Raw genomic sequence first — 14566 nt, 5'->3', positions numbered from 1 at the left:
TGTCCTATACAACCTGCTGCTTCAGGACTTACTACAGAAACCTGGAAGTTCTTAGAATTTTCACTTTCATTGTGCAAGTGGCTATATTGAACATTATTCTTTTTCATAGTGGCTTTAATTTGAATCTCTCTGATGGCTATTGGTGCTGAACATCCTTTCATATGTCTCTGGGCCCTCTGTATGTCCTCCTTGGAGAAGTGTCTGTTCAAGTCCTTTGCCTTTTTATTAATTGGGTTGTTTGTCTTTCTGGGGTGGAGTCATGTAAGTTCTTTATATTTTGGAGATCAATCCCTTGTCTGAGGTATCATTGGCAAGTATATTTTCCATATGGTTGTTTCCCTTTTCATTTTACTTCTGTCTTCGTTAGCCATGCAAAAATTTTTTATTTTGATGAAATAAAAAGTTGTTTATTCTTTCCTTTGTGTCCCTTGTTCTAGGGGACATACTGATGAAAATATTGCTGCTCGGAATATCTAACATTTCCTCCATACGTTGTCCTCTAGGACTTTTATGGTATTGTGACTTATATTTAAGTCTTTCATCCACCTTGAATTTGTTTTTTGTGTATGGTATAAGTTGGTGATCAAGTTTACTTTTTTTGAATGTAGATGTCCAGATCTCCCAACACCATTTGTTGAAGAGACTATTTTTACTTCGTTTAATGCTTTTGTCCTTTTGTCAAATATTAATTGACCACAGAGACTTGGGTTTATTTCTGGGCTCTCTATTCTGTTCCATTGATCTATGTGTCTGTTTCTATGCCAGTATCAGACTGTTTTTGAATACTTTGGCCTTGTAAATACAGTTTTATGTCAAGTATTATGATCCCTTCTACTTTTCTTTCTCAAAATTGCTGTGGCTGTTCAGGGTTGGTTATGGTTCCATATAAATTTTTGAAATGTTCTATATCTGTGATATATGTCATTGGCATTTTAATAAGGATTGTGTTGAATCTATAAATTGCTTTGGATAGTATGGACATTTTGATGATGTTAATTCTTCCCATCCATGAATATGATATATACTTCCATTTATCTATGTCTTCCTTAGTTTCTTTCTTCAGTGTTGTGTACTTTTCTGAGTACTGGTCTTTTATCGCATGGGGTAGGTTTATTCCTAAGTAGTTTATTTTTCTTGTTGCTACATAAAATGGGTTTTTCCCCCTGATTTATGTTTCTGATATTCCATGGTTAGTGTACAAAAATGCCTTTGATTTCTGAATACTGACTTTGTAGCCTGCTGTTTTGCCAGATTCATTTATTAGGTCAAGTAATTTTTTTAGTGAAGTCTTTAGATTTTCAATGTACATCATCATATCATCTGCAAGCAATGACAGTTTTGTTTCCTCCTCTGCAATTTGGATGCCTTTTATTTCTTTTTCTTGTCTGATCACTGTTGCTAGGACTTCCAATACCATGTTGAATAGAAGTGGTGAAAACAGACACCCTTGTCTTGTTCATGATCTTAGTGGGAAAGCTTTTAATTTTTGCCCTTTGAGTGTGAGTTGGCTCTAGGTTTTTTGTATATGGCCTTTATTATGCTGAGGTATGCTCCCTCTACTCCTGCTTTGCTGAGTGTTTTTATTGTAAATGGGTGCTATACCTTATGAATTCCTTTTTCTGCATCCTTTGATGTGATCATGTGATTTTTGTATTTCCTTTTGTTTATGTGATATGTTATATTTATTGATTTGCAAATATTATACCATCCTTGTATCCCTGGGGTGAACCCCACTTGATCATGGTGTATGATCTTTTTTAGTGTATTGCTGGATATGGTTTGCCAATATTTTGTTGAGGATTTTAGCATCTATGTTCATCAGCGTTAATTGGCCTGTAGTTTTCTTTGTTACTGCTTGTTTATTTGGTTTTGGAATTAGGATGATGCTGGCTTCACAAAATGGATTTGGGATCTTCCCTCTTCTTGGATTTTTTTAATAGTCTGGGAAAGATAAGTGTTAACTCTTCCTTAACACTTAAGGGAGAGTGTTATAACACTCTTAAGGAAGAGTGTTTTATAAAATATCTTAAAATGTTTTATAAAATTTTCCTGTGTAAAAATTTGGAACAGGGCTTTTTTGTGCTGAGAGTCTTTTGATTAGTGCTTGGATTTCACTAGCTGTTATAGGTCTATTCAGGCTTACTGCTTGTTTTTCACTCAGTTTGAGGACATTATATTTTTCTAGAAATTTGTCCATTTCACCCAGTTTTCAAATTTCTTGCCATATAGTTCTTAGTAGTAATTTCTTACAATCTTTTGTATTTCTGTAGTATCAATTGTAATCTCTCTTCTTTCATTTCTGATTTTATTAATTTGCATCCTCTCTCTTTTCTTGATGAATCTACTTAAAGGCTTGTCTATTTTGTTTATTTTTTCAAAGAACCAGCTCCTGAATTTACTGACCCTTTGAATTTTCTTTTAGTCTGTATGTTGTTTAATTCTGCTCTGATCTTGGTTATCTTCTTCCTTCTACTTGTTCTGGGCTTTGTTTGTTGTTGTTCCTCCAGTTCTTGTACATGTAGGGTTAGGCTGTGCATTTGAAATGTTTCTATCTTTATTAGGTAGACTTGTATCTCTACGAATTTCTGTCTCAGGACTGTCTTTGCTGTGTTCCATATGTTTTGGACTGTTGTGTGTTCATTTTCATTTGTTTCCAAAAACTTTTTGATTTCTTCCTTGATCTCATTCTTGACCCATTCATTGTTTAATAGCATGCTATTCAATCTCCATGAATTTTAGTGTTTTTGAGTTTTTTCCTTGAGGTTGGTTTCTTATTTCAGGCCCTGGTGGTCTGAGAAAATGCTTTACAAGATTTTAGTTTTCTTGAATTCACTGATGCTTGTTTTGTGCCCTGTCATGTAGTCTATCTTTGAAAATGCTCCATGTGCATTTGAAAAGAATGGGTATGTTGCTTATTTGGGATGAAAGGCTCTCTCTATATATGTATCAGTGAAGTTCATTTAATCTAGGCCATTGTTCAATGCTGCAATATCTTTGTTGATATTTTGTTTGGAAGATCTATCTATTTTTGACAGTGAGGTGTTAAAATCCCCTGTATATGTGTTTTGCTCTCTATATCTGGTTTGAATTCCTTCAAGATTTTTTTATAGGGATTAGGTCAAGCAATGTTGAGGTCAACAATGATATCAAAGAAGAAATCAAAAGATACCTTGAAACAAATGAAAATTAGAACACAATAACCCTAAATGTGTGGGACACAGCTTAAGCAGTCCTAAGAGGAAAAGTCACAACATTACAGGTCTATCTTAAGAAACAAGAAAAACTCCAACATCATAACCCTACATCTAAGTGACTAGAAAAAGAATAACAAACAAAGCTCAGAGTGGGTAGAAGGAAGGAAATAATCAGGTTTTGAACAGAAATAAATGTCACAGAGACTGAAAACAAAATTTAAAGGATAAATGAATCCAGGAGCTGGTTCATTGAGAAGACAAACAAAATCGATAAACCTTTGACCAGACTCATCCAGAATAAAAGAGAGAGGACCCAAATAAAATCAGGAATGAAAAAGGAGCAGTAACAACTGATCCCAAAGAGATACAGTAGACTGCAAAAAAATGTTACAAAAAATATATACCAACAAATTGGACATCTGAACAAAATGGATAAATTCCTAGAAATATACAATCTTTGAAACTAAATCAGGAAGAATAAGAGAATCTGAGTAGACAGATTACACCTAGTGAAATTGAAGCAGTAATTAAAAAACTCCCAACAAACAATAGCCCTGGACCAGAAGGCTTCACAGGAGAGTTTTACTAAACATTCCAAAAAGAAATAGCACCTCTTCTTCTCAAACTATCCAAAAAATTCGAGAATAGGAAAGACTCCCAAGTTCACCTTATGAGGCCAGCATACTCTTAATTCCAAAACCATATAAAAAAACACCAGAAAAAAGAAAATTCTATGCCAATAGCCCTGATGAATGCCATCAACAAAATATTAGCAAAATGAATACAGTAATACATCAAAAAGATGTATTATCCACCAAGTTTATTCTGGGTATGCAAGTTTGCTACACTATTCACAAATCAGTAAATGTGATATACCACATAAGCAAAATGAAGGATAAGAACCACATGATTATATTAAGAAAAAAGATTTTATAGAATTCAGTACCCATTTATAATAAAAAACTCTCAGCAAAGTGGGAATTGAGGGAATATACCTAAAAGTAATAAAGGCCATAAATGAAAAATCCATTGCCTGCATCATACTTAATTGGCAAAAACTACAAGCATTTGCCTTAAGATCGGGAACAAAATAGGGATGTCTGTGTTCATCTCTCTTAGTCAGCATAGTACTGCAAGTCCTATCCACAGCAATCAGACAGGAGAAATAAAAGGCATGCAGATTAGAAAAGTAGAAGTAACACTGTCTTTATTTGCAGATGGCATGATACTGTACATAGAGAACCCCAAATATTCCACCATGAAACTATTAGAACCGATAGATGAATTTGAAAAAGTAGCAGGATATAATATTAATATCCCAAAATCAATTGGACTTTTATATGTCAAAAATGAATTATTAGAAAGGGAAATTAAGAAAATTATCCTATTCACAATTGCTTCAAAACTAATAAAATACCTAGGAATAAATCTAACCAAGGGCATAAAAGACCTGTCCTTGGAAAATTACAAGACACTGAAGAGAGAAATACATGAAGATACAAATAAGTAGAAGCACATACCATGTTCATGGATAGGAGAAATTAGCATCAGTAAAATGTTCATACTGCCCAAATCAATCTATAGATTCAATGCAATTTCTATCAAGATACCAATGATGTGTTTCACAGAACTAGAACAAAAATTTCAAAAATGTATATGAAACCACAAAAGGTTGTGCTGTATAGCAACAGCAATCTTAAGAAATAACAAAATTGTAGTAACCATGCTACCTAATATCAAACTATACTATACAGCCATAGTAATCAAAACAGCATGGTACTGGCATAACATTGACACATAAATCAATGAACAGAATCAAGGAACAGAATAGAGAGCCCAGAAATAAACCAACACCTTTATAGTCACTTAATATTTGACAGAGAAAGCAAGCACATACAATGGACTAAAGATACTTTATTCGATCAACAGTATCAGTAAAATTGTACAGATACATGCAGAAAAATGAAAGACTGCCTTCTTATGCCACATGCAAGAATAAATTCAACAGTAAGAAATGAAAAATAATAGGTACATGATGAAATCTTGTTGGATAATGACCATTTGCATTTTTTTAATTGGTCTGTTTCTCTGGCATCAGAATTACATCTAGCTCTTTCAACAATTTACTAGCTTCCTTTTCTTAATAAACTTCAGGAAGTATTATGATTCAGTAACAAGTTTGGCAAGGGATTACTGTGGACTTATTCCCGGTTTTTTTTTTAACAGTGATTAAGGAGCATAAGTAGGCCAACCTAGTAAGAGTGATGATGTTATGAAGAGAAGCCTGTTAAATTTACAGGTTTCATATATAGTAGTCATGGTTTCTCTGGCTACGGAATAAGTTCCCAGAATTGATCAGGAAGCCCCCTGTGAAGATGAGATAGAACAACATAAAAAAAAAGTCCTGTTATAGTAGATCTCTGACCTCACAAGTTTTCTTTTTACTACTTAGATGCCAAGCATCTGAATAAACAGTAGATAATTTGTCATAAGTAGATAGAAAGACTGTAATTTTGCAACTAAACAAGAATAAATGTTAATTGCAGTTTTGCTGCTTTACTGCTAGTGTTGAAAATAAAAATAAAAAATTTTAAATTTTTATTATAAGTAAAAAATATAAATTCTTTTTTAAAGTATATTTTATTGATTGTGCTATTAAAGTTGTCCCATTTTTCTCCCCTCTATTCCCCTCCACCCTGCACCACCCCACACCGCCCTTCAGCATTATCCCCACTGCTCAGTTCATGTCTGTGGGTCTTACATATATGTTCTTGGGTCCTCCATTTGCTATACTATTCTTAACCACCCCTTTAATCTTGAATTTTAGGAAATTTATTTATGATATGTCTTGGTGTGTTCCTTCTCGGGTCCGATTTCTTTGGGACTCTCTGAGCTTCCTGGACTTGCATATCTATTTTCTTTGCCATATTAGAGAAGTTTTTCTTCATTATTTTTTCAAATAAAAGTTTTTATTTCTTGCTCTTCCTTTTCTCCTTCTGGCAAACCAATGATTCAGATGTTGTAATGTTTAAAGTTGTCCCAAATGTTCCTGAGGCTCTGCTCATTGGAACAGTTGCTCATTCTCTTCCAGTTGAATGTTTATTTCTTCCTTTTGTTACAAATCATTGATCTGAGTCCTGGTTTCCTTCCCTTCACTGTTAGTTCCCTGTATATATATTTTTATTTCACTTTGTATAGCTTTCACTTCTTCCTTTATTTTGCATCCATACTCAATCATTTCTGTGAGCATCTTGGTTACCAGTGTTTTGAACTCTGCATCTGATAGGTTGTCTCCTTGTTGCTTAGTTGTTTTTCTAAGTCTTTGGTCTATTCTTCCCTTTGTACCACATTTCTTTGTCTAGGTGCACCTATTACATTGTAAGGGGTGGAGCCTTGGGTATTCACCAGGGCAGGGCAACCCATGTTGCTGGGTTGTAATGCTGTATGTGGGGGAGGGGTCAGAAAGGGAACAATGCTGCTTGCTTGGCTCTCACCCTGCTTTCAGTCACTTCTCCCACTACCCACAAGTGAATTGGGCACTTCTGATGCTGATTCCCAGGTGGGTGGGTTTGTGTACATTTAAGGATCTTTTGGATCCCTCTAACATACTCTCCTGTGAGACTAGGAGTCTCTCCCAGCACCAGAACCCCCATAGGTTTTTACAGCCAGAGGTTTTGAGGCTTTATTTCCCTGCTGTGGAACCCCAGCTTGTGTGATCTCTCTCTCTCCCTAGCTGTTCCTCCCAATTTATGCACATGTGAATGTGGACTGCCCTGTCTGCCATCTGCTGCCTTGCTGTGAGTCCTCTCTACCCTGGCTGACTGTCTCTATCCCTCCTACCAGTGTGGATGAATATTTCTTCTTTAACTCCTTGCTTATCGGACTTCCATACAGTTCGATTTTCTGGCAGTTCTTGTGGTTTTTTGTTTCTGAATTGGTGGTTGTCCTTCTTTTGGTTGTGCAAGGTAGCAAAGCACATCTTCCCATGCCTCCATCTTGGCTGGAAAAAATAAAAATTCTTTACTTCAGTTTCCTCTTTGTAAAACAGAAGTATATATCTGTCATGTAGTGCTATTTTCAGAATGAGAAATATTAGTGCCTATGTTAGATATTTATTTTTTTAAAGATTTTATTTATTTATTTTTAGAGTGAGGAGAAGGGAAGGACAAAAAGGGGGAGAGAAGTATCAATGTGTGGTTGCCTCTGACAGGCCCCCTACTGGGGACCTGGCTAGCAACCCAGGCATGTGCTGTGACTGGGAATTGAACCAGTGACCCTTTGATTCACTGGCTGGCCCTCAGTTCACTGAGCCACACCAGCCAGGGCATAGATACGTATTTAATAATGTGTGTTATCATTATGGTTTTTAATAATATATTGTTATTTATCCTATGTCCTCACTGATAACTAAGTGCTGCTTGAGTACATAATTCATTTTATTGTTTATATAGCTGTCACTATGTAATAAGTGTGAAATATAATGCTGATCTGATATAAATTTAGATATTTTAATTGTAATTTTCTCTCTTTCAGAATTACTTACTGTCATCTACCTTTCCAGAGTAAATGGCTCTATGTTGGAACAGAAAGAGGAAATACACATATTGTAAATATTGAATCTTTCATTCTTTCTGGATATGTTATCATGTGGAACAAGGCAATTGAACTGTAAGTGTAAACTTGAGTATCACTTTATTTAGCTTAAATATTTCTTATAGCTTGTAACATATATAAAATTGCAGTTATTTGAAACTTTAAAACTAATTTATGATTAATATGAGTGAAAAGTTCATCCAAAATAATTTGAAAACATAAAGGCTTTTTACAATAGATATTGTAGTATTAACACATGCTAATTTTAGATTTTCCTAATACTGTGAATAATTAAGTATATATATGCCATATTTGATGATAAAATATTAATTCTGAAAGTTACACATGGCAAATCTCATAACATTCTTTACATTCAACTTGAGCTACTCCATTGAGAATGGCAAATGAATTGTGGCTACAGTTAGTTTTATGTAAAAATAATCATGATCAGTTCCATACAGGGTGGGACGAAATTAGGTGTACAGTTGTGAGTATGCAAAGCAGTCTATTCTTGAATTATTAATAATTAATTATTGTATTTTCCATATGAACAACTGTAAACCTACTGTTTTAATATTGATAGCTTATTCTTCATTTGATCATTACCATATTTTTCTGGGCTCAAAGTAGAATCAGTTTATTAATATTTTTATGTTGTGATGTATATAGCTGTTTAGGTATCTGGTTGATGGCAATTACTACTTTGATACTGATATTTACATTTCTGTAGGTAAAAAAATATGAAATCCCCCACATATGAAACTTCATGGAATTCTAAGCCATCTATTTGTAGTATATACTCAGATAAGTCTCCTGGGTAATCAGAAAAACATTTTTTCTTTAATAAATGTTTATGCTCTGTGCATTATTAGTTCCTTTATAAGATGAAGTTTTGGCTTGAGTCTAGCTCATTCTCTCATATTCTGTCATAGTACATAAATTATTCATCCCCAAAACACTGATTAAAACAGACTATTTTCATAAAGTTTGACTCCTGACTGTTCCATACTCCCAGTGTTTCAACCTACACATGTATTACTTAATAAGGAGGATTGTTACTAGTTATAGTCTTATGGCAATACTCTTTTTGTATTATGTCTTAGTGAGTTTTTTATAAATGACAACTTTTTCTCTGTCATTAGATTAAGAAATGCTTCAGGGTAGAATTTTTGTTTATTGCTCTTTTATTTTTCTTCACATTTGGTTTATTTTGGCACTTTCCACAAAGTGGCTACTAAATGACTGACATAACTGAAGAGTTGGTATGACAGTTACACACTACTGTTGACTTACAGTTTTCATTTGTAATTATATTTGTTGTAGCTATTTTGATTACATATATTTTATTATTCTGTATGTGTATTTTTAAAGGCATTTATCCTATAAGCAATTAATGTCTCCACCAAAAAGATATTTACTTTTTTAGCTATTTGGTAATGGGTTTCCCCCTATAATCTTAGTCCTATAATAGCAATAAACAGACTGCATAACAAACATTAAATAAAAAAAATTTCAAGTAAGGATTTCAAAATAATTTCACATATCTCTTAAATATCTCTTATTTATTAATGCTTGTTTTCATAGTATTGTTTTAGGATATGATAAAAACACAGGTAAACCTGAAAGATCCAATTATAGAACTTTTATAAAATTTAATAGTAGTATAAATCATAAAGATGTATTATTTGTGTTCAGTTGAATGATGGTAAAATAATTAAGAAGACTTTATTATCTGAACAGGTAAAATATTTTACCACTTTATCAGTGTTGTTTCCACATTCATTTACTTAACAAATCCTTTTCTTAATCCAAATTAATACTACCTGAAATAGTGACTTACACTTTACCTATTTATATCTATATAATCTATACTTTATGATTTTAGGACTAATGAAGAGTTTTAAAGTGTATATTATAAAGGAGAGGAAATTCAGGAAAAATTAAAGTAAAATAAAGCACTTTTATTTTTCATAATATGATCCTATACATGTAATTTGGCCTCAGAATCGAATCTAACATCTATATGAATTCAGTGCTTTAAAGAGTTGTACATGCCTCTGAAAATGTCCATGAAATATTCACATCCTAACTGTTTTTTGGTTTACTCAGTAGATTTCCAAAAGTTATGTTTTCATTTTTATAGATATAATTTTATTTTATTTTTTAAGACTCCTGGAAATTTTTATATAAGCTCTAGAACATTCATTTTAATAATAAAATGTGTATTCAAATAGACCATAGTTATTATTTGTTTATTTGACAGAACTTCCCATGTACTTTAAGCATATCAAGTAGGCCTAAGTTAGTTAAAAACTTCTTGTTCATAAGGAGAAAGAACAAATCCCTGAGGCATTCCAGGGATGCTTTGGAATGACTCAAAGCCAATTTTAGGTCAAGAAAAGTCTCTTAAAAGTTGAACCCTGGGGAATTTGTCAAACATATTTGACCAAAAGATTATATATCATTATGAAATAATTTTATTTATTTATCCAAACTGACAATAAAGGTGTCAAACATAAATACAGGCTGGCCAAATTTTGTGGGTTTTTTGTTTTTTTTAAATATTTTATTTTTTATCTTTAGAGGGGAAGGGAAGGAGAGAGGAAGAGAAACATCAATGTATGGTTGCTTCTTGTGAATCCCCTGCTGGGAACTGGCCTGCAACCCAGGCATGTGCCCTGACTGGGAATCGAACCATGATCATCTGGTTCACAGGCCCATGCTCAATCCACTGAGCTACACCAGCATGGGCTTCATAACTAAATTTTTTAAATATAGAATCTTTGCCTTCTAGGCAAATACAGGAAAACCTAGATATAATTTTAAATACTAACTTCCAATCTCCCAGAGTCTTTTAAATGCCCTCTACCTCTTGAGACACAGGAGAAAAATGCATGCTACTTACTGTTATATGTCAAGTATATGGGACAATAAAAATATACATTTAATTAAAAAGTCATTTTACAATAGAATTTTAGACACAAATTTTAACAATGCATTTTCTGAGTATGACAAATGCAGAATTGCCTTTAAGAGATATGTGAAATTATTTTGAAGTCATTACTTGAAATCCTTTTTTATTTGATGTTTGTTATTCACCCTCTTTCTATTTTTTGTGAAGTCTCCTAATTGTAATTATATTTAATTCTCAAAAAAGAAAATATATTGATGATTTGAAAATTGGAAGACATTTTCCCTATAAACAGTGATGTTTGTAGAATATCTAGTCTACAGCCATACCACCCTGAATGCACCTGATCTCATCCATAGAACATCTCACAAAATAGTATCATATAACAAAACTAACATTAAAAATATTTCTGTGGGAAAATATATTTAGTTTATAGCACAGAAATAGCTGTTTCTGTGGGGTAGCCCTAGGTCTTTAAAAAATGTAACCTATTTTTTCTACATATTAAAATGTGAACATGAATTTTTGAATTAAATCATAGGTATAATTGTTTTATTAATATTTAACTACTGCTCATTCAAACATATTTATTGAGTAGTATAATATGGTAAATACATAATTTCTGCTTTATTGGGGGCTTCCATTCTAATGAGGATGAGATTATATAAAAAGGCAATTACAATGTACTAGAAATATAATGTGGCAATCCAATGAGGACACCTAATAAAGACATAGGGTCTCACAGAAGTATTCGTGAAGTAAGTTACATCTATGCTGAGATCTGAAGGATGAGTTTCAGTCAGATGAGTGAAGAACTGAGGCGAGGTGAGAGGGTATTGCAGGGAGTGGGAACAGAGGCTTAAAGGATGGAAATGTGAGAGAGTTTTTGTTCCATGTCCAGTTTTGAGTAGTTCAGTTGGTTGAAATGGCTTGGGGAGAGAATAGCAAAAGGTGAAACTGAGAAAGTAATCTGGGTATATAACATGACACGTCTTATAAGACAATTTGAGAAGTTTGGACTTTTTCTAAGGTCAGGAGCTTTAAGCAGAGAATTGACTGGATCAAATTTGCATTTTGGAAGATTACTCTGAATGCAGGTATGGAGAAATGAGAAAAGACTGCATTCTCCTTGAAAATTACGAAGGTGAATTTTGGAGTGGAGATAAGTTGACATAGTAAAGAAGTAAAAGATAGAAGTGGCAAGACTTGGGTTTTATGGGAAGATATAAAGATAATAGGGAGTAATTAAAAGTAACCCCCACATTTTTTATTTAAGCAACTGTGTAGGTTAGGGTGCCACTTAGTGAAAGAATGCAAGAGATTGGAAATAAAATAATGAGTTCAATTTTAGGTTGTTTGATTGTATGTGTTTATAAAACATTCCCCTGGAATTGGTATGGGAGAATGGTAGGATGTGGTAAACAGGATGGGGCAAAAGTAGGTTTATTGTTGTGAGTATGTGAAACAGTTTATTCTTGTATTAATTATTAACTATTTATTGTTAATGAGAACAGAATTCTCATTCTCATTGAAACCATGAGAATAGGTAAGGTTGTTCATGAAGAGTTTATAGGAAAGAGGTAGCAAACTAGTTAGATAATGAACCAATTCACAGATATGTTTTATTTGGCCATCACAATATTTAAATATATCTGAATTATTTGTAACATTTAAAAATTTATGGAGATAAAAATTCAGATTTTCAGCTTTTCATGAAAAAGGTTCATAATGAGACAATTCTAGTCCAGCATTCTTGCCTGGCAGTCAGTGATTAACTGGAAATGAGTTATATCTATCACTTATTAGTGGGTAATATGCTATCCAGTTTAGTATAGTTCTTATTCAGCCTATTTAGCTCATTTGAAATACCTGCCTGGCTCCTATGGGCCCTTGAATTAATGACCACATCTAATAGGGTAATAGATGGCAGTCTAGGACAGAAGACAAAAGAACACCAGTATTTAAGGTATAGGAACAGAAAGTTCATGAAGGAAACTATCAAGAGCCATTGTAGTGAGTGGGAGGAAGAGAAATAAATAAGGATATTTAGAAGAATTACTGGGCATTATTTGATAGGTATATATGAGTCTAAGTTTATTGATAATTTTACCTGATGTAATTCTTGTGGGATTTACAGAATCTGTAGTGTACAGATGCTATTCTTATTTTTAAAGTCAACTTTTAATGGCCATAAGTTTTGCAAGGAATGCTTGGTGATTTGTTAGTTTGATGTTAGGGAAAAGATCAGAAAAAATACATCAAAATGTATTTTGTATCTAGGCACTGAAATAATGAGAGATTTTTTCTTTTAACTTTTGGTATTTTCTGGGTTTTATCTTTTACAATAAATTATATTTTTTATATCATTATAAAAATCATTACAAACCGTGGAGATTTAATGCTAGATTATTTTCTGAACTTGAGTGTTTTCTAGAGTCTGAGAACTTGAATGGAAGTCTTGCAAATGGTCTAACTAGTGTTTCTCAAAGTATATTTCAGTGATTTCCTTAATATAATCAACCAAAAAAGATTCTGTAGATCAATAGTTTTGGAAAATATTGAACATTTTTATTGCTCATTTGCATAATATAGCCCTAAGAAGTTCTTTAGAAAAAGAAAACATTTAATTGCCCCATTCAGGGCTTCTCAAAATTTTTTTTTATATGAAACATTGTGCAATGCCTTATATGTTCACTAGTTTATCATGGAGTATACTTTGGTATTTGTTGCTCCAATCAAACTTAAGAGAGAGATAGGAGTTTATGACTTGTTGGATATTATTAGTTCCTCAAGGATAATTGGGACACAATGTCCCTTCTCAGAGGCATTTATACTATAATAAAACACTACATTATTGTGTGATATAACTGTTAAAAGCTCTGTAAACTTTTATAAAGCCTTGTTTAGTTTCTTTCTGCCTGCATATATTCCAGAATGCAAATAGTAGATCTGATTTCCATTATTCCAATGATTTACAACAATCATAATACATACTATTTATTGAGTACTTACTATGTTTTGGCATTATATTAGGTGCTATATATATCTTTTAATCTTCATAATCCTTCAGTAGGGTTAGTACAACTACCTCCATTTTCAGATGACAAAATTTAGGACAAAGCCACCAACAAAATATCTAATAACTTTGTATTTATTCTTTTGAATCACTCAGGGGAGTCAGTATCTGGAGAATCTGGAGCTACATAATTTGTCACTTTTCTCTGATTCCAAAGAGTTTCTAAAATTTAAATCTTTATTGCTTTGTACAGAATCTTTGATGATTTTATGTGTTTTTTAAAAATAAAGTATACTCTGTCAGTATAATCATAACAAAATTAATCTGGTGCACTTAGGTTATTGAAGGAAGAATGTGGAGATTTATAAAATCAGTGGTCATATTAGGTCATATATTTAGTCATGACACAATGATATAAGTTAAAATAAGAAATATTAAATAAATGTGCCAGATATCATAGTAGAATAAATTTAAAGTCATATTGACAGAATACAGATCTCTTTATCAATATGCTCTTAAACCCATAATGATCTGTTACTGATTACCCAAGAAACCAGATAAATAAGACATAACCAACAAACTTTGTTTCCCTGGTTGGTTAGTGTTCTGTATGCTGGTTATCACTAGAGAGAGAATTGTCTTTTAAATAGAAGGAACCTCTGTACTTTTTGTAGGCACAAATCAGAGATTACATGTCAAAATGAAATTTTAAATCAAGTATGAACTTTTCAGTTTGGTTGAAACAGGTCTACAGCATCAGTCTTGTGGCTGTGTATGCTTTCCTTTGGATAAGTATGTGTTTAATTTCAAATTTCCAGAGGCCCTGATTCGGCAACACATAAGATAATAAAG

At 32.8% G+C, this 14566-nt stretch overlaps 1 protein-coding gene across 1 annotated transcript in view; it reads left to right on the top strand.

Moving 5' to 3' along the window:
* Positions 1-14566, top strand: part of STXBP5L (syntaxin binding protein 5L) — a 340069-nt gene that overhangs the window by 69969 nt on the left and 255534 nt on the right. The window contains exon 6 of the mRNA XM_037051540.1: positions 7728-7862. Within this exon, the coding sequence (XP_036907435.1) occupies positions 7728-7862 (135 nt within the window). The remainder of the gene's footprint in view (positions 1-7727; positions 7863-14566) is intronic.

This window comes from Sturnira hondurensis, unplaced genomic scaffold, assembly GCF_014824575.4.
Source record: "Sturnira hondurensis isolate 20B ecotype Veracruz unplaced genomic scaffold, ASM1482457v3 Scaffold0007222, whole genome shotgun sequence".
NCBI classification, from domain to species: domain Eukaryota; kingdom Metazoa; phylum Chordata; class Mammalia; order Chiroptera; family Phyllostomidae; genus Sturnira; species Sturnira hondurensis.
Note: the sequence above shows the minus strand (reverse complement) of the source record. Positions and strands in the feature narration are given on the sequence as shown.